The following is a 27,874-nucleotide window of genomic DNA, read 5'->3' as shown; positions in this document are numbered from 1 at the left end:
TAAAAAAATAAAACTAAAAATATAATATAATTGTGTTATATAAACCAAGTTCATGACCACAAAGTGAATGTACCTCCCACTCCAGGGTTTCAGGCTTCAGGCTGAATGCTCCTCGACAGTAATTACATTTGAGCTGGATGTTGTGGTTCGTTGTAGACAGGGGAGTCTGTCCATTGGTTACTGTTTGAATGTTTGCATTCTGAAGAGAGAGAAAGAAACATTTCCTTAAGCTGCAGGAAACTAGATAAGGTAACCAGAAAGTGAGGGACTTCTTAATTGTTTAGTTGCACTGCACTGCACTTTCTTATTTTTATTTACTCCTTTTTCTCCCCAATTTCGTGGTATCCAACTGGTAGTCTTGTCCTATCGCTGCAACTCCCGTACGGACTTGGGAGAGGCGAAGTTCGAGAGCCATGCATCCCCCAAAACACAACCCCGCTTGACACAATGCCTGCTTAACCCGGAAGCCATCCACACCAATGTGTCAGAGGAAACAGCATTACAACTGGAGAACGTGTCAGCGTACATTGCGCCCGGCCCAAAACAGTAGTCACTAGTGCGCAATGGGACAAGAACATCCCTCCCGGCCAAACCCTCCCCTAACCCAGATGGCGCTGGGCCAATATGGACTCCAAACAGGATCTCTGTGGCATAGCTTGTACTGCAATGCAGTGCCTTAGACCACTGCGCCACTCGGGAGGCTAGACATGTTCTTTCTAACGTGAAACCTAACTGTCAATAGGCTTTTATAATTCTTATTCAAATGTTTTGTCCTGGTTAACAAGGTGATATTTAAAAAAGAAAGAAAGGAGTTGGTACATACCTGAAACTTGGTGACACACGTTGAGCTGCAGAAGTTTAGGACATTCCCCTCAAGCAGCGTGGCCTGGTACTGAGGTAACGATGTCTTCTTACAGAAGTGGCATGTGGGCTCCGAGTCTGTAAAGGAACAAAAACACCCCTTGACACATAACCACAGTATGATCAAATGTAGGTACTGTAAGTACCAGCACCTTTATAATTGTACTTGCTGTACTGCACCCACACGCCAACGCATATGTACACAGAAGAAAATGATACAACTTCAACTACCAAATTTACCACATTCCACACATCAAAGAAACCACACCAACAGTCAGTGTGAATGACGTAAGATGTGGGCTCACTGGAGAGTGAGAGTGGCTGTGCACTAATATGTGGCAGGTAGCCTAGCGGTTAAGAGCGTTGGGCCAGCAACTGAAAAGTTGCTGGTTCAAATCCCTGAGCAGACTAGGTGAAAAATCAGTCAATGTTCCTTTGAGCAAGGCACTTAACCCTAAATGCTCCTGTAAATCGATCTGGATAAGAGTGTTTGCTAAATGACTAAAATGTAAATGTGTGAGACAGGGTTAAATTCAGAAAGTTCAACTATAATCCAAGTAAAACGTGAAAATTGAGGACAGTGATGCACTGATGGTGAGGTATAAACAACTACTAACCGAGGACAGTGGTAGCGGTGCTGGCGATCTTGGTCTTGTTCATGCAGGCTGTGGAGCAGTATGGTTCCATGGTGCCGCTGGCCCCGATGCAGTGAGTGACTTCACTAGACCTGACCATGGCACTACAGCCAGTACACATTGTCATCTTAGAGTGGGGCTAGAGGAATAAGGGAATACAAATACATTGCCTTCAGAAAGTATTCATACCCCTTGAATTTTTCCAGTTTTTGTTGTGCTCCAGCCTGAATTTTAAATGGATTAAATTGGAGATGTTGTGGTCACTGGCCTATATACAATACCCCATAATGTCAAAGTGTAATATTTTGGGGGGAAATGTTCAGAAATGAATAAAAAATGAAAAGCTGAAATGTCTTGAGTCAATAAGTATTCAACCCTTTTGTTATGGCATGCCTAAATACATTCAGAAGTAATAATTAACTTAACAAGCCACATAATAAATTGCATCGACTCAAATAATAGTGTTAAACATGATTTTTGACATACAGATAATTGTAAGGTCACTCAGTCGAGCAGTGAATTTCAAACACAGATTCACAAATATAGAATATTCCTTTGAGCATGGTGAAGTTATTCATTACACTTTGGATGATGCATCAATACACCCAGTCACTAAAAAGTGGCAGGTGTCCTTCCTAACTTAGTTGCTGGATAGGAAGGAAACCGCTCAAGGAATTCACCATGAGGCCAATTGTGACTTTAAAACAGTTAGAGTATAATGGCTGTGATAGGAGAAAACTGAGGATGGACCAACAACATCGTAGTTACGCCACGAAACTGACCTAATTGCTAGAATGAATGAAGGAAGCCTGTACAGAATAAAAAATATTCCAAAACATACATCCTGTTTGCAACAAGGCACTAAAGTAATACTGCAAGAAAATGTGGCAAAGCAATTCACTTTTTGTCCTGAATACAAAGCGTTATGTTTGGGGCAAATCCAATATGACACATTACTGAGTACCACTCTCCATATTTCCAAGCGTAGTGGTGACTGCATCATCTTATGGGTATGCTTGTCATCGTTTAGGACTGGGTAGATTTTCAGGATAAAAAATAAAAGGAATGAAGCTCAGCACAGGCAAAATCCTAGAGGAAAACCTTGTTCAGTCTGCTTTCCACCAGACACTGGGAGATTAATTAACCTTTCAGCAGGACAATAAACTAAAACACAATGTCAAATCTACACTGGAGTTGCTTACCACGAAGACAGTGAATGTTCCTGAGTGGCCGAGTTAGAGTTGACTCTTAAATCTACTTTAAAATATATGTCAAAACCTGAAAATGGTTGTCGAGCAATGATCAACAACCAATTTGACAGAGCTTGAAGAATTTTGAAAAGAATAATGGGCAAATGTTGCACAATCCAGGTTTTGAAAGGTTTTAAGGAACTTACCCAGAAAGACTCACAGCTGTAATCACCGCCAAAGGTGCTCCTAAATGTATTGACTCAGGGGTGTGAATACTTATGTAAATGAGATATTTCTGTATTTCATCTTCAATACATTTTCAAAAAAATATTAAGCATGTTTTCACTTTGTCATTATGGGGTATTGTGTGTAGATGGATAACACATATATATATATACACTACTGTTCAAAAGTTTGGGGTCACTTAGAAATGTCCTTATTTTTGAAAGAAAAGCTTTTTTTTTTGTCCATTAAAATAACATCAAAATTGATTAGAAATACAGTGTAGACATTGTTAATGTTGTAAATGACTATTGTAACTGGAAACGGTGATTTTTTATGGAATATCTACAAAGGCATACAGAGGCCCATTATCAGCAACCATCACTCCTGTGTTCCATTGGCACGTTGTGTTAGCTAATCCAAGTTGATAATTTTAAAAGGCTAATTGATCATTTGAAAACCCTTTTGCAATTATGTTAGCACAGCTGAAAACTGTTGTCCTGATAAAAGAAGCAATAAAACTGGCCATCTTTAGGCTATTTGAGTATCTGAATCATCAGCATTTCTAAAGTTCTGACTCTGTTATGTTCTTGTAGTCCCTGACATATTCTATCTATTACCTGCTTGTAATCCCTGATACAGTTCTGACTGGCTGTTACCTGCTTGTAATTCCTGATACAGTTCTGACTGTGTTACCTGCTTGCAATCCCTGTTTCACTTCTGACTGTATGTTACCTGCTTGTAATCCCTGATACACTTCTGACTGTCTGTTATGTGCTTCTAATCCCTGGTACATTCTAGTGGTTACCTGTTTGTAATCCAGCATACAGTTCTGACTGGCTGTTACCTGCTTGTAATCCCGCATACAGTTCTGACTGGCTGTTACCTGTTTGTAATCCTGCATACAGTTCTGGCAGCAGAAGCGTTTCTGCTTGCCGTCAATGATGAGAAAGTGGTTAGCAGTGGCGCGGCTGGGCAGGTATTCACCACACTGCTCACAGCAGTTCACGATGAGCCCGTTGGCCATGCGGTAACGGTTGAAACAGGCATCGCTGCATATTTTATGGGTGACCGTCTTGAAGCTCACCTCATGGCGGATCTGATATGAGGAAAAGGAATAGAAAGAATGATTTATAATAACGTGTGAAAATTCAATCATATTGAATGACTACACAGGCAATGGTGAGATCGGTGTGAGATTCTAGCTGGTGGCTGGCTGATGTTGTTGTGGTTGTTTATAAACTGTTCCATGGTCAGATGGGAACCACCCTCCATTTTGATGCCAACTGTTTTCCATGCAGTAACCATGGACACCAGGCTCAAGGCTTGGACTACACAGTGGATGAGAAACTGTGCCGTCGGCAGCCATGTTGGAGGGAGAGTGAGTGGAATATACTCTGTCCAAATGGACCCCTACCCACTTCTTTTGATCTAAGACATTGATGGGCCCCCTTTTTTAGGCCTATGGATCAATTTCCACCCCTACAAAAAAATTGTATTTTTTATTTTTAGGAATTCAGTCAGTGTCTCAACTTACTGTTGAGAGTTAGAATAGTAGAATACACAAGGTACAATTTCAACATTTAGTTGTGAATCAGTCGTTTTTCTTAAGGGTGTGCCAAATGGTAAGGCCATTTGGCCTTCAAGAGGTGCCTAATCTGCCAGCCTACCAAGGCCATCTGCTAGGGCACCAATGCCATCTGCTAGGGCACCAAGGCATCTGCCAGGGCACCAAGGCCATCTGCTAGGGCACCAAGGCCATCTGCTAGGGCACCAATGCCATCTGCTAGGGCACCAATGCCATCTGCCAGGGCACCAAGGCCATCTGCCAGGGCACCAAGGCCATCTGCTACGGCACCAAGACCATCTGCTAGGGCACCAAGGCCAACTGCTAGGGCACCAAGGCCATCTACTAGGGCACCAAGGCCATCTGCTAAGGCACCAAGGCCATCTGCTAGGGCACCAAGGCCATCTGCTAGGGTACCAAGGCCATTAACCAAAATAGCCAATTCAATTGATTTGAAAACCACAAGCTGTTTAGAAAAACAAAAAAAAGTGCATGTAAATGTACATAAATAATTTGCCTACATGTCAAAGTCTAGTGTGTATTGGCTACAGTTTGTAATGTCCAGACCTCTGCTGACAGGAGGGAGGTGCCAGACTTTAATGCGACTTTTAATTACATATACACTGAACAAAAATATAAACTCAACATGGACTACAGGAAAAGGAGGACCAAGCACGTCCCCATTCTCATCAACGGGGCTGTAGTGGAGTAGATTGAGAGCTTTAAGTTCCTTGGTGTCCACATCACCAACAAACTATCATGGTCCAAACACACCAAGACAGTTGTGAAGAGGGCACAACAATGCCTATTCCCCCTCAGGAGACTGAAAAGATTTGGCATGGGTCCTCAGATCCTCAAAAAGTTCTACAGCTGAACCAAGGCCATCTGGTTGCATCACCGCCTGGTATGACAACTGCTCGGCCTCGGACCGCAAGGCACTACAGGGGGTAATGCATACAGCCCAGTACATCACTGGGGCCAAGTTTCCTGCCATCCAGGACCTCTATACCAGGCGGTGTCAGAGGAAGGCCCTAAAAATTGTTTCTTAAAAGCTTCTACCCCCAAGCCATAAGACTCCTGAACAGCTAATCAAATGGCTACCTGGACTATTAGCATTGTCCCGCCCCATTTTTACGCTGCTGCTACTCTCTGTTTATTATCCATGCATAGTCACTTTACCACTACAATTTACCATAATTACCTCAACTAACCTGTGCACATTGACTCTGTACCGGTACCCCCTGTATATAGCCTCACTACTGTTATTTTATTGTTGCTCCTTAATTATTAGTTATTTTTCTTGTTTTTTATTTAGTTATTTTTTTTACTTCAGTTTATTTTAGTAAATACTTTCTTAGCACTTTTTTTTTTAAACTGCATTGTTGGTTTAGGGCTTGTAAGTAAGCATATAACTGTAAGGTTGCATTCGGCGCCATTGACAAATAAAATGTGTTTTGATTTGAAGTGTTGGTCCCATGTTTCATGAGTTGAAATAAAAGATCCCAGAAATGTTCCATGCATTTTAAAAGCTTATTTTTTCTTAAATGCGGTGTACAAATTTGTTTACATCCCTGTTAGTGAGCATTTCTCATTTGCCAATATAATCCATCCAGCTGACAGGTGTAGCATATCAAGAAGCTGATTAAACAGAATGCTCATTACACAGGTGCACCTTGTGCAGGGGACAATAAAAGGTCAGTCTAAAATGTGCAGTTTTGTCACACAACACAATGCCACAGATGTTTGACTGCAGTTCGGCACCGTAACCGACTCAGTGGGCAAATGCTCACCTTCGATGGCCACTGGCACACTGGGTCAAAAGGGCACTGCACATGCAATCCGTTAGAACATTTTAAAGAGGGGAGTTCTAATATGCAACAACTAGCATTGGTTGCTAATATGACTAGGATTGTGCCTTCAGCTACAGGACAATGAAAGAAAGTTCATATAAAATAATTGCCTCCTCGGATATGGTCTGATTTTGGCTGGGCTACTTTGAAGCAAGGTAAGACATACCTTATAATATATATAATAACATTTCAGATTTCAAAAAATTAAGTATATGTTTTCTAAATGTTTTATTCTTCTCCCAGACAATTGGTTGGTGCCAATTATACATATATATTTTTTACATCGGCCAAAAGCCAGCTGTTACCGGCCAACAAAAACCCTGCTGCGAGCCACTGCGGCCCCTAATAATGAGTTCAGGTTTTTTGTGACCCCCGCCCCCATCAAATTTGACCATCCCTAATCTAAGTAATCATGGTCAAATTCCCGGCCCGGGGACCCCATTCATTTTGTTAGTCAGTCTCACTCAGATATCATATTAACTCTAAAGTCTCTCTGTCAAGAGAGGGGCTGCTAAAATGTTTTGCTCGCAATGTGGTGGGGGGGTACGCAGATTTTCTGTGGCCCCCACTCCCATCAAAGTTGCCCATCCCTGGTATAGTGTGTTGCACTGACCTCAGTGAGCTTTCCGCACACAGTGCACTTGGTTTTGAGAGAGGACTTGGGTGGGTTCTGTTTGTTCTCGTAGGCTCCCAGACAGCCTGTACTGCAGAACTCCTGGAACGACTCACTGGAGTCCACCTGTGCCACTATCGTGCCCTTCATTGTAGTGATGTCCCTGGAAGACACACGTTAACACACACACACTAGAAATAAAGTAGAACATTTGATATATCAACACACACAGCGACACTTCTTCTTACTTTTTGCACATGGTGCAGCTCTTCTTGGGGGTGGGTTTGTGTGAGAAGGCAGAGAGGCAGGTGGTGGAACAGAACAGGTGAGTGGATCCTTTCCGCTGGTAGGCCGTCTGGCCTTTCTTCAGAGGCTTCTTACAATTGGCGCAGGTCACCTTGACAGTGCGAGGGGGGTTCTGGGAGCCAGAGGGGGAGGGGCCGGGCGGTTTGGGCAGAGAGGCGGTTGGCGACGGAGAGTCCACCCCTGTCTGTTTCTGGTTCCGTGGAAACGAGGCCGACTGGGATATCCACGAATCTGTGGAGAGAAAAAACACAAACAAACAAAGTTTAGCAGACCTGAAGAAACAACGTAACAGGTGCAATGTGAAAAGAAGCTGTAAGCCAGCATAGAATGGTTCAGCACAATAGTGTTAAAACCATATGCCTTTGTGTTTACTACCAGGCCTCTGGTGGGTTCCTGTGTCTCCGTTCTGTACAGGCTGACTAGTGGTGGAGGTGTTGCTGACCCTGCCAGGGTTGAAAGTGGCCGGGAGCCTGGTAGTGCTGATGGAGCTCCGGGCCTCAGGGTTCAGACTGAAGGTGCTGCTAATCTGCAAGCCCTTCTCCGCTACACCCGAACCCCCAACCCCCACCCCGCCTTGCAGCGATGTCACACTGGTGATCATCAGATTCATGTCCCTCTCAGGCTCTGCCACTGGCTCGGCTGCTGTAGCTGCCGTGGCGACGGCAGAGGGCCCCAGCGTTGTGACGTTGCCAATCTTTATCTCAGAGTCCGGCTCCGTGCTGCTCAGGATACCGCCGCTGTATGAAGAGGGGCCTCCGGCTTTGGCCAGTAAAGAAGAGCCTCTGTGCCCGGGATCCTCCTCATCGTCAATGACGATGGGCTCTGTGGATGGTGCAGATGAGGTGGCAGGTGGACTGTTTTTTTTTAAGGGGGCTGCTGCTGCTGTGGCGGTTGTCATGTTTACCGTTGCCGTGGTTTCGGTTTCTGAGGGGCGGGGCTCAGTGCAGTCTGCGGGGGTGCCAGCATGGGAAGGGGGAGTAGCAGAGGGGGTGGGGGGCTGTTTCCCTGAGGGAGATGGGGCCTCTTCCACCAGCACCACATCATCATCATTGTCATTGTTCTCCGGAACCCTGGAGGGTTCCTCTGTTACCGTGGTGACGGGAGCCTGGGATCCAGTGGGGGGTGTGGTTTTCTCTGAGGAGCGAGTGGTGTCTGTGTCCATGGGTTCCTCTTCTGGGGCTTGGGTTGTGCTCCCCTCTACTACCCCAGGCTTGGGCTCCAATTCCCCATCCATCATTTAGGCTGCTACCACCTGTCCTGCACCTACACAAACACAGCACACGTTATTAGGACTAAGCTACCATAAGCCTAGTCCATGATAAACATGTTGAGTGCAGGTATCCCAGGTACAAGCTGTATATATGTGAAGAAATAGGAACACTGCCAACCTCTGTTTAGGCTACCTGGTTGATTACAAAATAATCATTAACGAGCTCAGGTAAAACCCGGGTAATATTTGTGTGCATATTTGTGTTTTCGGTTATTGTCCTGCTGAAAGGTGAATTTGTCTCCCAGTGTCTGGTGGAAAGCAAACGGGACCAGGTTTTCCTCTAGGATTTTGCCTGTGCTTAGCTCTATTCTCCCTAGTCCTTGCCGATGACAAGCATACCCATATCACGATGCAGCCACCACCATGCCTGAAAATATCAAGAGTGGTAGTCTGTGATGGGTTGTGTTGGATTTGCTTCAAACATAACGCTTTGTATTCAGGACATAAAGGACATTTTTCTCGGTTTTACTTTAGTGACTTTAAAAATATAGATTTTTATTCTGTACAGGCTTCCTTCTTTTCACTCTGTCAATTAGGTTAGTATTGTGGAGTAACTACAATGTTGTTGATCCATCCTCGGTTTTCTCCTATCACAGCCATTAAACTCTGTAACTATTTAAAAATCACCATTGGCCTCAATGTGAAATCCCTGAGCGGTTTTCTTCCTCTCCGGCAACTGAGTTAGGAAGGACGCCTGCATCTTTGTAGTGACTGGGTGTATTGATACACCATCCAAAGTGTAATTAATAACTTCACCATGCTCAAAGGTATATTCAATGTTTGTTTTTCCCCCATCTACCAATAGATTCCCTTCTTTGCAAGGCATTGGAAAACCTCCCTGGTCTTTGTGCTTGAATCTGTGCTTGAAATTCACTGCTCGACTGAGGGGCCTTAATTGTATGTGTGGGATATAGAAATTAGGCAGTCATTAAAAAATAAAGTTAAGGGGGGCTCCAGAGTGGGGCAGCAGTCTAAGGCACTACATTGCAGTGCTAGAAGTGTCACTACAGACCCGGGTTCGATCCTGGGCTGTATCACAACTGGCTGTGATCGGGAGTCCCATAGGGTGGAGCACAATTGGCTGGCTTCCGGGTTAAGCAGGCAGGTGTTAAGAAGCGCGGTTCGGCGGGTCATGTTTCAGGGGGCATATGACTCAACCTTCGCCTCCCAAACCCGTTGGGGAGATGCAGCGATGAGACGAGATCAAAATTGGGGAGAAGAAGAGGGTAAAACACAAAAAAAGATATATATAATTGTTAAACATTATTATTGCAGAGTGAATCCATGCAACTTATTACGTGACTTTAGCAAATGTTTACTCCTGAATTTATTTAGGCTTGCCAAAACAAAGGTGTTGAATATTTATTGACCCCCCACAAAGTAAAATATTGCACTGACATTTCAGCTTTTCATTTTTCATTAATTTGTAAACATTTCTAAAAACATAATTCCACTGACATTATGGGGTATTGTATGTAGGCCAGTGAGAAGGAAAAAAATCTCATTTTATATTCCGGCTGTAACACAACCAAATGTGGAAAAACTCAAGGGGTGTGAATACTTTCTGAAGGCACCGAGTAAATCACTGCTTTACCAGTACTAACGTGGCTACACTGTTTTCATGTTACAAAACACGAAGCTCTCTCTAAAACTGCAAGTTGTCTCCAGAGTAATAAACATAGCTATCAAAGGGAATGTGTGCTTGCTGGCCAATGTGACACAAAATACTGCAAAGTAATATAAAAACTACAGTTCAGGTAAAGTTGTAAGGACAAAACATAATTATGTTTTAATTAGCAAGCTAGCTTGCTATCGATTATGAGAGATTGGGTGTATATTAGAGGTCGACCGATTAATCGGAATGGCCGATTAATTAGGGCCGATTTCAAGTTTTCATAACAATCGGAAATCGGTATTTTTGGGCGCCATTTTTTTTTTTTTTTACACCTTTATTTAATCTTTATTTAACTAGGCAAGTCAGTTAAGAACACATTCTTATTTTCAATGACGGCCTAGGAACGGTAGGTTAACTGCCTTATTCAGGGGCAGAAAGACAGATTTTCACCTTGTCAGCTCGAGGGATACAATCTTGCAACCTTACAGTTAACTAGTCCAACGCAATAACGACCTGCCTCTCTCTCGTTGCACTCCACAAGGAGACTGCCTGTTACGCAAATGCAGTAAGCCAAGGTAAGTTGCTAGCTAGCATTAAAGTTATCTTATAAAAAACAATCCATCATAATCACTAGTTAACTACACATGGTTGATGATATTACTAGATATTATCTAGCGTGTCCTGTGTTGCTTATAATCTGACTGAGCATACAAGCATACTAGTATCTAAGTTTCTGACTGAGCGGTGGTAGGCAGAAGCAGGCGCGTAAACATTAATTCAAACAGAGCTTTCGTGCGTTTTGCCAGCAGCTCTTCGATGTGCGTCAAGCATTGCGCTGTTTATCGACTCCCGAGATGAGGCTGGTTTGACCGAAGTGAAATGGTTGGCTAGTTAGCGCACGCTAATAGTGTTTCAAACTTCACTCGCTCTGAGCCTTGGGGTGGTTGTTTCCCTTGCTCTGCATGGGTAATGCTGTTTCGATGTGGTGGCTGTTGTCGTTGTGTTGCTGGTTCGAGCCCAGGGAGGAGCGAGGAGAGGGACGGAAGCTATACTGTCACACTGGCAATACTAAAGTGCCTATAAGAACATCCAATAGTCAAAGGTTAATGAAATACAAATGGTATAGAGGGAAATAGTCCTATAATAACTACAACCTAAAACTTCTTACCTGGGAATATTGAAGACTCATGTTAAAAGGAACCACCAGCTTTCATATGTTCTCATGTTCTGAGCAAGAAACTGAAACGTTAGCTTTCTTACATAGCACATATTGCACTTTTACGTTCTTCTCCAACTTTTTGTTTTTCATTATTTAAACCAAATTGAACATGTTTCATTATCTACTTGAGGCTAAATTGATTTTATTGATGTATTATATTAAGTTAAAATAAGTGTTAATTCAGTATTGTTGTAATTGTCATTATTACAAATACAACTTTTTAAAAATATATATATATATACTTTTTTTTAATCAGTATCGGCTTTTTTGGTCCTCCAATAATCGGTATCGGCGTTGAAAAATCATAATCGGTCGACCTCTAGTGTATATAGCTGGTGAAATTAGTTAATCCCGCAATGTTGCACTTCTGTGTTTAGAAGAATAACATTCCAACAGCCACCAAAATGTAAGAACTAATATTGTTGCTGCCTATGTGCCATTTTATCTTAGGCTACCCATCCCCAACCCCCCTCTGCTATGCAGGGCCACAGAAGTGAAACCATGGGGCGGCAAGTAGCCTAGTGGTTTGAGTGTTGGGCCAGTAACCGAAAGGTGGCTAAATCGAATCCCTGAGCTGACAAGGTAAAAGTCTGTTGTTCTGCCCCTGAACAAGGCAGTTAACCCACTGTTCTTAGGCCGTCATTGTAAATAACAATTTGTTCTTAACTGACTTGCCTAGTTAAATAAAGTTAAAATGGCCAGACACCTTCCTCTCCACAGAGAATGCTTGAGTATGTCATTGTCAAGCTCATAGAACTTAGGTTATACATTGATCCATGACTGACAGACTGTGACTTTTCACTAACTCCACCTTTGTGTCTGTGTTTCAGGAGTCAACAGCCTCACTGAAGTTTGTCCAGAGTGCAGGCCTGCCACTGAAAATAACATCATAGCTCACACACGCCCAGAAGAGAGGATTCTCTCTCCCAAAAAATGCAAATCAGGTCATTGTGCATGATTGCCCAACCCTGCTAAAATCCATACACCACCAAGGTCAGGTAAAGTAGAGTCAGAACAACAACAAGACTGGACAATCATGGGTGGCTTGACCCAGGTGTTTATGTGCACAGTGGGTAATGTATGGACCAGACTATATGTGTATCATGTGTCTTACAGGACTGAGTCCTCCCGGGCTGTGTGATGCAGACCTAGGACAGGGGCTGAGCAAGCAGCAATATTGTAATACTGACCAAGTGAGGATGTGGATTAAATTGATTTGGAAAAATATCACTGAATGGTACCACGTTTTGTTCTGTTTATCATTCAATGCCTGTTCTAATAATGTTTACATAACCAACTAAAATCATGCAAGCTAACAGGCGGGCCACAAACATACCAAATAATGCCACAGTATAACAGTGGTGCGCAGAACGGCATCACGGAACACACAACTCGTCGATCCTTGTCAAGTATGGGCTATTGCAGCAGACGACCATACCGGGTTCCACTCCTATCAGCTAAAAACAAGGAGAAGCGGCTTCACCAACACTGGACAATAGACGAGTGGAAAAACATTGCCGGAGCCGACGAATCCCGGTTCCTGTTGCATCATGCTGACAGCAGAGTCAGGATTTGGCGTAAGCAGCATGAGTCCATGGACCCATCCTGCCTGTTGTCAACGGTAAAGGCTGGTGGTGGTGGTGTACTGGTGTGGGTACCAATTAAGCAATGAATGAACGCCATAGCGTATCTGCACATTGTTGCTGACCAAACCCAATAGAGCATCTTTGGGATGAGATGGAACGGGCTGTTCTCAGCATGCTGCCATCGCAACTTTGTGATGCCATCGCATCAGCATGGACCAACATCCCTGTGGAACATTTCCAACACCTTATAGAATCCATGTCCAAAGAATTCAGGGGGTTCCAACCAGGTACTAGATGGGTGTACCTAATAAACTATATATATTTTTTGAACGCCTTAATGCAAGGGGCGCTGCTGCTTTGTAACCAATTATCCACAGTTGCTAACAGTTACCGGTAGTTAGCTAGCTTTTTTAGTCCAGGGAGTAGCTAGGTTAGCTAACCTCTAGCTTTGCTGGTAAAACTCCAGTATTACTGCTAAACTCTGTATTCATCCTTGATCATTAAATTCCGTTGCAGACGAGGAAAGAGGAGAGTGGATTGTCATTCACCATGTCGTAGCTAACGTTACCATTAACAGTTTAACAGTGCTGTGCTCCATAGCTAAGCTTCCCTGAGCCTGGCTGTTGGGTTTGTTTACAAATCACGGAGTGCGGGCTGTGTCAGAGACCGCATGGGCTGTGCACATGTTGCAAGGTGGAGATGTGTACGCCCGATTAATCAATATTTATAAGGAGCCATATGTCTGTCCGTGTTCCGAGGGTGGAACTAAATTAGCATTTCTGCACTAGGAAAGGAATTAGGTCGAAATAGTGGCAGCAACTTCCTCTGAAGGGGGCCTTTAAAAAAAGGTTGGTTTTTCATTCCACCTCTAAAAAAAACTATATCGGTAGATATATCGGTAACTTTAGCCTCCCTAAAAATCAGTATGGGTCCCAAAAATCCCATATCGGTCGCACTTCAGTCTCAACTGTCTCTCTCCTCGCCCCTTGTCCACCTTTACCAACTCTGTTGCCAAGAGATGCAGCACCTTTGGTTACTGACCCGTAATGGTCAGGAGAATACCATGGAGGTTGGTTTCACTCTGTAGACATTAGGGTCACGTTCAGTACGAGGCACTAGGCGCCAAACCTGGAGGAGAAATGCAGCACTACCTGGCTACACTCATTCTCCAGTTTGGGTCCATGTACAGAGTATACCAAATATTAGGAAAAACCTTCCTAATACTGAGTTTCACACGGCCCTTTTGCCCTCACAACAGCCTCCATTCGTTGGGGCATGGACTCCACAAGGTGTCAAACGTTCCATTGGGATCCTGGCTCATGTTGACTCCAATGCTTCCCACAGTTGTTTCAAGTTGGCTGGAAGTCCTTTGGGTGGTGGACCAGTCTTGATACACATGGGAAATTGTTGCAGTTCTTGACAAAGACCGATGTGCCTGGGGGCCTCCCGGGTGGCGCAGTTATTAAGGGCGCTTAATACCCTGGGTTCGCGCCCAGGTTCTGTCGTAACCGGCCGCGACCGGGAGGTCCGTGGGGCGACGCACAATTGGCCTAGCGTCGTCCAGGTTAGGGAGGGTTTGGCCGGAAGGGAAATCCTTGTCTCATCGCGCACCAGCGACTCCTGTGGCGGGCCGGGCGCAATGGCACGGTGTTTCCTACGACACATTGGTGCGGCTGGCTTTCGTGTTGGATGGCGCAGTGTTAAGAAGCAGTGCGGCTTGGTTGGGTTGTGTATCGGAGGACGCATGACTTTCAACCTTCGTCTCTCCCGAGCCCGTACGGGAGTTGTAGCGATGAGACAAGATAGTAGCTATTTAAAACAATTGGATACCACGAAATTGGGGAGAAAAAGGGGTAAAAAAAAACATTTAAAAAAAAACGGTGTGCTTGGCCACCCTTCAAAGACACTTACATGTTTTGTATCTGTGCCATTCAGAGGGTGAATGGGCAAGACATAATCCATCTCTCAATTGTCTCATGGCTTAAAAATCCTTCTTTAACTCGTCTCCTCCCCTTCATCTACACTGATTGAAGTGGATTTAACAAGTGACATCAATAAGGAATCATAGCGTTCACCTGGATTCCTCTGGTCAGTCTATGTCATGGAAAAAGCAGGCTTTCTTAATGTTTTGTATACGCAGTGCATAATCCAGTCCACTAAATAAATTATGATTGTAGACTGCAACTGATTGTAGTTGCAACGGCAGGGCTCGATATTAACTAGAGGTCAACCGATTAATTAGGGCCGATTTCAAGTTTTCATAACAATCGGAAATCGGTATTTTTGGACACGGATTTGGCCAATTTTGTATTTATTTTTTTACACCTTTATTTAACTAGGCAAGTCAGTTGAGAACACATTCTTATTTACAAAGCCGGCCTAGGAACGGTGGGTTAACTGCCTTGTTCAGGGGAAGAACGACAGATTTTTACCTTGTCAGCTCCGGGATTCAATCTTGCAACCTAGTCCAACGCTCTAACAACCTGCCTCTCATTGCACTCCACGAGGAGCCTGCCTGTTACGCGAATGCAGTAAGAAGCCAAGGTAAGTTGCTAGCTAGCATTAAACTTATCTTATAAAAAACAATCAATCAATCAATCATAATCCCTAGTTAACTACACATGGTTGATTATATTACTAGCGTGTCCTGCGTTGCATATAATCGATGCAACGCAGGGGGGTGATTTAACAACAGCGCATTTGCGAAAAAAGCACCATTGTTGACTGTACCTAACCATTAACACCAATGCCTTTCTTAAAATCAATACACAGAAGTATATATTTTTAAACCTGCATATTTAGCAAAAAGAAATACAGGTTAGCAGGCAATATTAACCAGGTGAGATTGTGTCACTTCTCTTGCGTTCATTGCACGCAGAGTCAGGGTATATGCAACAGTTTGCGCAGCCTGGCTCGTTGCAAACTAATTTGCCAGAATTTTACGTAATTATGACATAACATTGTATAACCTTCAATGTAAACAGCAATATTTAGACTGAGGGATGCCACCCGTTAGATAAAATACCTAACGGTTCAGTATTTCACTGAAATAATAAACGTTTTCTTTTCGAAATGATAGTTTCCGGATTCAACCATATTAATGACCTAGGCTCGTATTTCTGTGTGTTTTGCATTATTTAAAGCAAATTTAACGTTTCATTATTTATTTGAGTATTGGCTTTTTTTGGTCCTCCAATAATCGGTATAGGTGTTGAAAAATCATAATCGGTCGACCTCTAATATTAACACTTGTCCGCTTGCCTGGGGCAAGTAAAAACAAATGTTGGACACCAGACTTAAGTTGTCTGAATGAACAAGAAAAAAATTCATGCAAAAAAAAATCACAATATCAAACAAATAGGCTACTCCGATCATAATTGGATCAGAATTTATGCAATGTTTTGCTCACTGTTCTCTCAATATCTGCAGAGCACATCGGAGTATAATTATTATAGGCCTACAGTCTTTCAATCATGCAGTCGCGAGATGTGTTTGAGATCAAAGTGAGCCACGTTGGCACATTTGTTGATAATAATTACTAGCGAGTTATTTGCCCAGTTTGAGCACATTTTTGGTCAATGAAAATCTTAGAAAAGTCCTGAAAATCTTAGAAGAGTCGCGGTGTGTGCATCACACACACTTGGTGTGTGCCAGCGGGCAGTTACCAGAGGAGAGTATTTGTGGTCAAGTATTTTTGTTCCAGTTGCCAGGACCATAAATACAAATTCCATCTAGACACCATTGCCCTAGAGCACACAAAAAAAACATACCTCAGCCTAAACATCAGCGCCACAAGTAACTTCCACAAAGCTATGAACTAGCTGAGAGACAAGGCAAGAAGGGCCTTCTATGCCATCAAAAGGAACATCAAATTTGACATACCAATTAGGATCTGGCTAAAAATACTTGAATCAGTTATAGAACCCATTGCCCTTTATGATTGTGAGGTCTGGGGTCTGCTCACCAACCAAGAATTCACGAAATGGGACAAACACCAAATTGAGACTGCATGCAGAATTCTGCAAAAATATCCTCAGTGTACAACAAACACCAAATAATGCATGCAGAGCAAAATTAGGCCGATACCCGCTACTTATCAAAATCCAGAAAAGAGACGTTAAATTCTACAACCACCTAAAAGGAAGCAATTTCCAAATATTCCATAACAAAGCCATCCACTGCAGAGAGATGAACATGGAGAAGAGTCCCCTAAGCAAGCTGGTCCTGGGGCTCTGTTCACAAACATAAACAGACCCCACAGAGCCCCAGGACAGCAACACAATTAGACCCAACCAAATCATGAGAAAACAAAATGAGAATTACTTGACACATTGGAAAGAATTAACAAAAAAAACAGAGCAAACTAGAATGCTATTTGGCCCCTAAACAGAGTACACAGTGGCAGAATACCTGACCATTGTGACTGACCCAAATTTAAGGAAAACTTTGACTATGTACAGACTCGGTGAGCATAGCCTTGCTATTGAGAAAGGCCGCCGTAGGCAGACCTGGCTTTCAAGAGAAGACAGGCTATGTGCACACTGCCCATAAAATGAGGTGGAAACTGAGCTGCACTTCCTAACCTCCTGCCAAATGCATGACCATATTAGAGACACATATTTCCCTCAGATTACACAATCCACAAAGAATTTGAAAACAAACCAAATTTTGATAAACTCCCATATTTACTGGGTAAAATACCAGTATGCCATCACAGCAGCAATATGTGTGACCTGTTGCCACAAGAAAACAGCAACCAGTAAATTGCAGTAAAATGTTGTAAATTACAACATTGTAAATACAACCCATAATAATTTTCCCCTTGAACACCGTTACAACACTGTATATAGACATAATATGATATTTGAAATGTCTTTATTCTTTTGGAACGTCTGTGAGTGTAATGTTTACTGTTCATTTTTACTGTTTATTTCACTTTTGTTCATTATCTACTTCACTTGCTTTGGCAATGTTAACATATGTTTCCCATGCCAATAAAGCCCTTGAATTGAATTGCGAGAGAAAGAGAGACATTGCGCAGCAGGAAAAACAATGATATACAACCGACTAACTAGACAGCAAATTCAAAACATAGTGTAGTTTGGCTGGTTATCTTGTTAACTATTTAGCTATTAACAGGCTTTAAGGTCATTGTCATGTCTGATGTAGAGGTCGACCGATTAAATCGGAATGGCCGATTAATTAGGGCCGATTTCAAGTTTTCATAACAATCGGAAATCAGTAATTTTGGACGCCGATTTTGCCGATTTTTCTTTATTTCATCTTTATTTAACTAGGCAAGTCAGTTAAGAACACATTCTTATTTTCAATGACGGCCTAGGAATGGTGGGTTAACTGCCTTGTTCAGGGGCAGAACGACAGAGTTTTACCTTGTCAGCTCAGGGATTCAATCTTGCAACCTTACGGTTAACTAGTCCAACGCTCTAACCACCTGCCAAGGTATGTTGCTAGCTAGCATTAGACTTATCTTATAAAAAACAATCAATCAATCATAATCACTAGTTATAACTACACATGGTTGATGATATTACTAGTTTATCTAGCGTGTCCTGCGTTGCATATAATCGATGCAGTGCGAAAATGGACTGTCGTTGCTCCAACGTGTACCTAACCATAAACACCAATGCCGTTCTTAAAATCAATACACAGAAGTATATATTTTTAAACCTGCATATTTAGCTAAAAGAAATCCAGGTTAGCAGGTAATATTAACCAGGTGAAATTGTGTCACTTCTCTTGCGTTCATTGCACGCAGAGTCAGGGTATATGCAACAGTTTGGGCAGCCTGGATCATTGCGAACTAATTTGCCAGAATTTTACGTAATTATGACATAACATTGAAGGTTGTGCAATGTAACAGGAATATTTAGACTGATGGATGCCACCCGTTAGATAAAATACGGAACGGTTCCGTATTTCACCGAAATAATAAACGTCTTGTTTTTCGAGATGAGTTTCCAGATTCGACCATATTAATGACCTAAGGCTCACATTTCTGTGTGTTATTATGTTATAATGAAGTCTATGATTTGATAGAGCAGTCTGACTGAGCGATGGTAGGAACCAGCAGGCTCATAAGCATTCAAACAGCACCTTTGTGCGTTTTGCCAGCAGCTCTGCTGTTTAGCCTATCCACTCCCGAGATTAGGCTGGTGTAACGATGTGATGTGAAATGGCTAGCTAGTTAGCGAGGTGCACGCTAATAGCGTTTCAAACGCCACTCTCTCTGAGACTTGGAGTAGTTGTTCCCCTTGCTCTGCCTGGGTAAAGCTGCTTCGAGGTTGGTTGTTGCCGTTGTGTTCCTGATTTGAGCCCAGGTAGGAGCGAGGAGAGGTACGGAAGCTATACTGTTACACTGGCAATACTAAAGTGCCTATAAGAACATCCAATAGTCAAAGGTATATGAAATACAAATGGTATAGAGAGAAATAGTCCTATAATAACTACAACCTAAAACTTCTTACCTGGGAATATTGAAGACTCATGTTAAAAGGAACCACCAGCTTTCATATGTTCTCATGTTCTGAGCAAGGAACTTAAACGTTAGCTTTCTTACATGGCACATATTGCACTTTTACTTTCTTCTCCAACACTTTGTTTTTGCATTATTTAAACCAAATTGAACGTTTCATTATTTATTTGAGGTGAAATTGATTTTATTGATGTATTATATTAAGTTAAATTAAGTGTTCATTCAGTATTGTTGTAATTGTCATTATTACAAATACATTTTTAAAAACGTTGGCCGATTAATCGTTATCGGCTATTTTTGTCCTCCAATAATCGGTATCGGCGGGGAAAAATGATAATCGGTCGACCTCTAGTCTGATGTCCTAAAATATCTTTCTACCGCACTCCTGTATGTGCAAATGGACAACATGCAGTTGATGAAACCAATACTGGATACTAGTCCGGTTGTAAAACAGTCTGGCAAGTGCTCAAAATTGGCTAGGATTCTCCTCTCTTCAATACTGGCCATGTATTTCTGACAAAGTTTTTTAAAAATACACTGCTCAAAAAAATAAAGGGAACACTAAAATAACACATCCTAGATCTGAATGGATGAAATATTCTTATTAAATACTTTTTTCTTTACATAGTTGAATGTGCTGACAACAAAATCACACAAAAATGATCAATGGAAATCAAATTTATCAACCCATGGAGGTCTGGATTAGGAGTCACACTCAAAATTAAAGTGGAAAACCACACTACAGGCTGATTCAACTTTGATGTAATGTCCTTAAAACAAGTAAAAATGAGGCTCAGTAGTGTGTGTGGCCTCCACGTGCCTGTATGACCTCCCTACAACGCCTGGGCATGCTCCTGATGAGGTGGCGAATGGTCTCCTGAGGGATCTCCTCCCAGACCTGGACTAAAGCATCCGCCAACTCCTGGACAGTCTGTGGCATTGGTGGATGGAGCGAGACATGATGTCCCAGATGTGCTCAATTGGATTTAGGTCTGGGGAACGGGCGGGCCATTCCATAGCATCAATGCCTTCCTCTTGCAGGAACTGCTGACACACTCCAGCCACATGAGGTCTAGCATTGTCTTGCATTAGGAGGAACCCAGGGCCAACCACACCAGCATATGGTCTCACAAGGGGTTTGAGGATCCCATCTCGGTACCTAATGGCAGTCAGGCTACCTCTGGCAAGCACATGGAGGGCTGTGCGGCCCCCCAAAGAAATGCCACCCCGCACCATGACTGACCCACTGCCAAATCGGTCATGCTGGAGGATGTTGCAGGCAGCAGAACGTTCTCCACGGCGTCTCCAGACTGTCACGTCTGTCACATGTGCTCAGTGTGAACCTGCTTTCATCTGTGAAAAGCACAGGGCGCCAGTGGCAAATTTTCTCTGGCAAATGCCAAACGTCCTGCACGGTGTTGGGCTGTAAGCACAACCCCACCTGTGGACGTCGGGCCCTCATACCACCCTCATGGAGTCTGTTTCTGACCGTTTGAGCAGACACATGCACATTTGTGGCCTGCTGGAGGTCATTTTGCAGGGCTCTGGCAGTGCTCCTCCTTGCACAAAGGCGGAGGTAGCGGCCCTGCTGCTGGGTTGTTGCCCTCCTACGGCCTCCTCCACGTCTCCTGATGTACTGGCCTGTCTCCTGGTAGCGCCTCCATGCTCTGGACACTACGCTGACAGACACAGCAAACCTTCTTGCCACAGCTCGCATTGATGTGCCATCCTGGATGAGCTGCACTACCTGAGCCACTTGTGTGGGTTGTAGACTCCGTCTCATGCTACCACTAGAGTGAAAGCACCACCAGCATTCAAAAGTGACCAAAACATCAGCCAGGAAGCATAGGAACTGAGAAGTGGTCTGTGGTCCCACCTGCAGAACCACACCTTTATTTGGGGTGTCTTGCTAAATGCCTATAATTTACACCTGTTGTCTATTCCATTTGCACAACAGCATGTGAAATGTATTGTCAACCAGTGTTGCTTCCTAAGTGGACAGTTTGATTTCACAGAAGTGTGATTGACTTGGAGTTACATTGTGTGGTTTAAGTGTTCCCTTTATTTTTTTGAGCAGTGTATTATTATTTATTATTATTATTATTTATTATTATTATTATTTGAATAGCCTGATTGACAAGTAACTCCTATGCTGTCAAGATCTCCCCTGAACATGGAATATTTTCACTTTACAAATAGATAAACATCTTAATTAGCTACCTTGCCAACCTTATTCATTTGATCCCTGGTTCATTGAATGAGGGAATGATTTAATAAAAACATTAAAAGTATTTGGTTGTAATTGTAACGTTGCAGGGTGGTCAACACTCCTAGAGAGTCCAGGAGAGCTACTGGGTTTGCAGGCTTTTGCTCCAGCCCTGCTCGAACACACCACATTGTTAAAAAATATTTAAAAAATCAGCTGCTCAACAGGACCTTGATAAGCTGACTCTGATGTGTTTGAGCAAGGATGGATCAAAAGCCTGCACACCCAGTAGCTCTCCAGATGGAGGGTTGACGGACCACATGTGTTTTGTTCAGTAGCCTATCAGTGTAATATTTTACTTTGTGGGGGGTTAAGTACCTTGCTCAAGGCCATAACGGCAGGAGAAATAATACATAATACAGAGACCAGTAGCCTTTCATTGTGTCAATAACAGTGATAATAATGAAGGTTATTTTCTGAAGTGGTTCCTTGCATCATACACACAATTTTCAGTCAAATTTTTGGCCCATGGTGTTAGGGACCATTTTTTTTGTTGGAGAAGTGACTTGAGCTTTCGGACAAGTAAAAACATCAGTCCTACTTACCCGAGGAACAAGTGGCTAAAAAAGTCAAAAGTCAAACCATGAATGGTCAATGTTATACAGCCTTTTATGATTGCGATTGACACCCCCAAAGACCAAAGCTGAACACAACTGAATGGCCATTCTGTTATGACAACATAAACTCGGCAAAAAAACAAAATGTCCTCTCACTGTCAACAGCATTTATTTTCAGCAAACTTAACATGTATAAATATTTGTATGAACATAACAAGATTCAACAACTGAGACATAAACTGAACAAGTTCCACAGAGAAGTGACTAGCAGAAATTGAATAACTTGTCCCTGAACAAAGGGGGGATCAAAATAAAAAGTAACAGTCAGTATCTGGTGTGGCCACCAGCTGCATTAAGTACTGCAGAGCATTTCCTCTTCATGGACTGCACCAGATTTGCCAATTCTTGCTGTGAGATGTTACCCCACTCTTCCACCAAGGCACTTGCAAGTTCCTGGACATTTCTGGGGGAATGGCCCTAGCCCACACCCTCCGATCCAACAGGTCCCAGACGTGCTCAATGGGATTGTGATTCGGGCTCTTCGCTGGCCACTGACATTCCTGTCTTGCAGTAAATCACGGACAGAACGAGCAGTATGGCTGGTGGCATTGTCATGCTGGAGGGTCATGTCATGATGAGCCTGCAGGAAGGGTACCACATGAGGGAGGAGGATGTCTTCCCTGTAACGCACAGCGTAGAGATTGCCTGCAATGACAACAAGCTTAGTCCGATGATGCCACACCGCCCAAGACCATGACGGACCCTCAGCCTCCAAATCGATCCCGTTCCAGAGTACAGGCCTCGGTGTAACGCTCATTCCTTTGACAATAAACGTGAATCCCTGTCCCACCCCTGGTGAGACAAAACCTTGACTCGTCAGTGAAGAGCACTTTTTGCCAGTCCTGTCTGGTCCAGCGACGGTGGGTTTGTGCCCATAGGTGACGTTGTTGCCGGTGATGTCTGGTGAGGACCTGCCTTACAACAGGCTTACAAGCCCTCAGTCCAGCCTCTCTCAGCCTATTGCGGACAGTCGTTCCTGGTGTAACTCGGGCAGTTGTTGTTGCCATCCTGTACCTGTCCCGCAGGTGTGATGCTCGGATGTGCCGATCCTGTCTGCCACTGCGAGGACGATCAGCTGTCCATCCTGTCTCCCTGTAGCTCTGTCTTAGGCGTCTCACAGTACGGACATTACAATTTATTGCCCTGGCCACATCTGCAGTTCTCATGCCTCCTTGCAGCATGCCTGAGGCACGTTCACGCAGCTGAGCAGGAAACCCTGTGCTTCTTTCTTTTGGTGTTTTTCAGAGTCAGTAGAAAGGCTTCTTTAGTGTTCTAGGTTTTCATAACTGTGACCTCAATTGCCTACCGTCTGTAAGCTGTTAGTGTCTTAACGACCGTTCCACAGGTACATGTTTATTAATTGTTTATGGTTCATTGAACAAGCATGCGAAACAGTGTTTAAACCCTTTATAATGAAGATCTGTGAAGCTATTTGGATTTTTACAAATTATCTTTGAAAGACGGGGTCCTGAAAAAGGGAGGTTTCTTTTTTGAGTTTAGTAAACATCCGTGTTTTCGCTGCAGTCATTTAGCTGTGGTACTAAGCCACCCCAAAGAAAATATAGAATATGATAAAATATTTATACCGTGGCGCACTTTGAAGATGCTGGAACAGTCTACATTTACTTTTCCTCTGCAAACAAAATGAGTAATGAATCAAAAAATCATACAACCCCATAGTAGGATAGTTGATCTATTTGCCTAGTCGGCTTGTTGTGTGTTCTGTGCGAGATAAATATTCCTCTCGAGATTACGAGAATCAAATATAGGCTTCAAAAATAGGCTACATTTATTTAGTAGGCCACTCAAACTTTTACCAGCAGTAGCGGTTTACACTTTATATGGCCTGCGTTTGGTCTAATGAACGAAAGCCTGAACTAATGTAATAAACAACTGATAATTAACTGAATTATCAAAAACTTTGTGCAGGGTGTGTATTTATCTACCCCGTTAATGTCTTTCCAAACGGGGGATTTTACTCACGCAGCATGTTTCAACGATGGTGTTGCAGTCTATTACCTATTCATAACCTTTATTTTTATTTCTCCAGGTTAGGCCTATGTTAGCCATTTTTGTGTGAGCTAGGCAATCCAGGGAAAGTGAATTTGGCAATGTGTCGTATTCCCATGTGGGGAGAGGGAACATAAGCTCTGCGAATGGACAAATTAGAAATGTTTTAGCACCACACAAATAGGGGACAGTTCCCGGCTCCACATCTCAATGCGTGCATGGCTGGTAGCCTGCTGACCAAACCGTACGCGCGTGTGCGCCATCACGTGCAAGTTGATTTTGTTCACCCACAGCAGAAACAATCAGGACACGCAGGTTGAAATATCAAAACAAACTCTGAACCAATTATATTAATTTGGGGACAGGTCAAAAAGCATTAAACATTTATGGCAATTTAGCTAGCTAGATTGCTGTTGCTAGCTAATTTGTCCTGGGATATAAACATTGGGTTGTTATTTGACCTGAAATGCACAAGGTCCTGTACTCCGACAATTAATCTGCAGATTAATCTGCCTCGCACAGAATAGAATTCGCATCACAAAGTGTATTATCTTGATTTAAAATGTCATTATTCTAAACTGCTAACCAACCCAAGGGTTGAAAGAATGTTTTAATTCCACCCGCCAGCTGATTTTTTGTGGCTCACCCATGGGTATCTGACCCAATGCAGGACTCTACTAATGATTAGCCCAACAGGGTAAATGCAGATAGGCAATCCCATGCTTCAGCCTATTTATTTATAGCCATTATGCTGATTCAGTTGGGTTACAGGTTATCATGCTTATTGCTAATAGCATACCTGATAATATGGACCAGGTCCTTTTAAAAAGTTACCAATTGGGGGCTAAATCAAGTAGCCTAGTTGAATCTAATGTGACACGTTGACAAAAATCCCATTTAATTCCACTCAGGAAATAAGAGCTGTAATAAGTTGTTACCTTTCCATTTGATAAATTCAATTCCAAGATGTGTTTGATTGCATGCTTGATGAAATCAGAAGTTCTGACCAATCTCTCTGCTGTAATTCTTCTTCTCACACTTATGTGACAGAAAATGCAACAGGGAAATGAAGTGGGGTGGTTTTCAAGATCCCTAATCGGTTTATTCATGTTTTGAAAAAAGGCTTCTACAAACGCCATATAGGACAGTGGGGGTTCTACTCCACATCCTTAAAAAGCCAATCTGCCAGCTATGCTCAATACTTTTGCAATAGTGGTTGAAGGGGGGTGGACAGGTGTTAAATAGTATCCATATGGTTGTTGTGGGTTCTATACATTAAAAGTAACAACATGCATTATTCATATCAAAATGGCAAAAATAAATAGCAAAACAACCCATATGTTGATATGTGCTAGAACCAAGTCACTGATACTGATACAGCAAGGAGCAAATAGACTCCAGACTGCAGTGCAGCACTGTGAATGTGGTCTTCATTCATGTGTCTACTTCCTGCAAAGAGCTTGGACAGGCAACGTTCCGCCAACAAGACTTATCAGATGATGCCTCTACCCTCATAATAGAGGTGTGGTTAGAGACATTCGGGATTCGAACTGAACACTGAAGCACTGCATTAGACAGACTGTTCACAGGCCACAGTGTCATACATTATCTGCAAACGGGCAACACAGCATACAGCATACAGCTAAAACGGCAACATTTCCATTAAATCATGGGGAGTGACTTAGGTATGATGTAATTACGACAAGCACATGCCCATGCCATCATCATACCCTGGGTGGTCCCTGGTACTCTTATCATTTTGTCATATTATATAAGCGCAAGCCACTGTTAATGACTGATGCATGATGCACAGTGAAGCAGCTACCAGACACCTGAATATGCCATATTACAAACTATTCTATTCCTGCTGCTAAACTGCGAATGCAACTCAAATCATTTATATAATTTATTGCCATCAAGACCCATGTTTGGGGCTACTAATAGCTGATGCTCCCTAATGATGTGACTCAGTACATGAAAAAGCCTACCACATTTGGCCCAAAGCTCTCCCTCTCTCCCCATCAGGCCGTGCCCTTGACTACACAAGCCGGGTAAAACCTCTGTTCAATCGCGAGGACCACAGCTCCTCCGGCTCCACTCAAGACAACCGGATAACGATGTCAACCCGCCATGCTATCATTTTTATTCAGATAACTTAGAGCAAATGTTCCAAAACTTTAGGTGGACAATAGACCGATGACAAATAATTAATTGATACCCGATAAGCTGCTCTGACGAACAGAGGAGCGGGGGAGATGGGGTCTGTGGGCTAACTTGAGGACCACAAAACGTGGTTCAGTTCCGTTCCCACCCCTGCTGCCCCGGCCTTCCACGGAATGGATTAGCGCCGAACTTGGTGTCGAGCCAAAGAGACTGCGCCATTATTATTACAGAAAAAATATCACAAGTTATTCGCGATCCATGTGATGTTTAGTCGCATAAGCAAAGTATTATTCACGTTTCTACAGTACCACTCAACCCTGCTTCAAATGTCAATGTGATGATAGGCTAACGTTACATAGCTAGCTAGAAGAAGAAAAAACCCACCGTGCTCAGACGCTAACACACATTACTATTCAGTGGACATGACTTGTTTTCACAACACAGTCTGAAAACCAAAACAAATGTATTGTTTTTGTGATACCTGTGTAACGTAAAGGTTTAATTGGAAAGTTGCCCCAGAGACTATCCGGGGCAATCACAGAAAATACACGTTCAGTTGCCACCCGAAAGGGGGCGCTATACTGTTACATATCTAGAAACTGCCCTGTTTGTATCAATATAATAGTTGACAGACCTAAAAACATATGTACTCTCTGTATGGACCTTTTTATAACACTGATACAAACCCGAGGGGGTAATTAAACATTTTCAACAAGGCAAGGGCAAAAATGTGCCCCCCTTTCGTCAGTAAGCAGCACTGCCTCACGTCCGCCATTAGAGAGCGAGCGAAACAATACGAGAGAGCGGAGGCAATATAACTAGTACCCTGCCACGGCAGAGAGGGGGAGGAAATCTCAAGCGGGGTAACAAATGTACTGCTAAATCGTCACAAATGCCGACTTTATAGCATAGCAGGAGACCCAAGGGAGCCCGTGGACATATAGCTAGTTGCTGAAACTTTGACTAACTAACCGTAACATTTGAATAAAAAGTATCTGAAATTCTTACCCGAGTAGAGCTTGAAACGATAAAGCGCCACTTTTGTGCCTTGACATAAATCGGGGAACGCATGCGCCTCAATGTAAAGACCAAAGATGGTGGATAAATGAAGATATCCCATAAAGGCCGTTTACAATTGAGAAAAATTGCCACAGTTCCGGTCTACTTAAGGGGTGGCTCTCCTATAGGCACCAATGCAATAGCAGCTGGGTCTGGTCTACTTAGGTAATTGACTGTATATGAACCAGAAAAAAGGAACCTATGAAATGTCTCGATTTCTCTTCCGTCTCTGGTAAAGACGTTCTAGTCAGCGCGTGGGAGGATACTGCCAACGGGATCCTTCTCGCTTCTCATCGTCGCGCAAGCGCACAATGTTCAATCAGAAGTGGTGC

At 43.1% G+C, this 27,874-nt stretch overlaps 1 protein-coding gene across 2 annotated transcripts in view; it reads right to left on the bottom strand.

The window, feature by feature from the left end:
- LOC139402846 (zinc finger MYM-type protein 2-like) overlaps positions 1–27,624 on the bottom strand; it is a 45,579-nt gene extending 17,955 nt beyond the window's left edge. Inside the window, exons 1-8 of one of the 2 annotated variants that reach the window (XM_071146754.1) lie at positions 27,492–27,624; positions 7,620–8,507; positions 7,187–7,475; positions 6,939–7,101; positions 3,795–4,007; positions 1,479–1,635; positions 824–939; positions 74–199 (exon numbers count right to left, since the gene is read on the bottom strand). In XM_071146754.1, the coding sequence (XP_071002855.1) occupies positions 74–199; positions 824–939; positions 1,479–1,635; positions 3,795–4,007; positions 6,939–7,101; positions 7,187–7,475; positions 7,620–8,481 (1,926 nt within the window). In that variant the 5' untranslated portion in view covers positions 8,482–8,507; positions 27,492–27,624. Of the gene's footprint in view, positions 1–73; positions 200–823; positions 940–1,478; positions 1,636–3,794; positions 4,008–6,938; positions 7,102–7,186; positions 7,476–7,619; positions 8,508–9,526; positions 9,586–27,491 lie in introns of those variants that run through there. The other variant, XM_071146755.1, reaches the window with a different exon arrangement.
- Positions 27,625–27,874: the final 250 nt, after the last annotated feature.

The sequence above is a fragment of the Oncorhynchus clarkii genome, chromosome 3, assembly GCF_045791955.1.
Source record: "Oncorhynchus clarkii lewisi isolate Uvic-CL-2024 chromosome 3, UVic_Ocla_1.0, whole genome shotgun sequence".
In the NCBI taxonomy this organism is placed as follows: Eukaryota; Metazoa; Chordata; class Actinopteri; order Salmoniformes; family Salmonidae; genus Oncorhynchus; species Oncorhynchus clarkii.
This window is presented reverse-complemented; position numbering and strand designations above follow the sequence as displayed.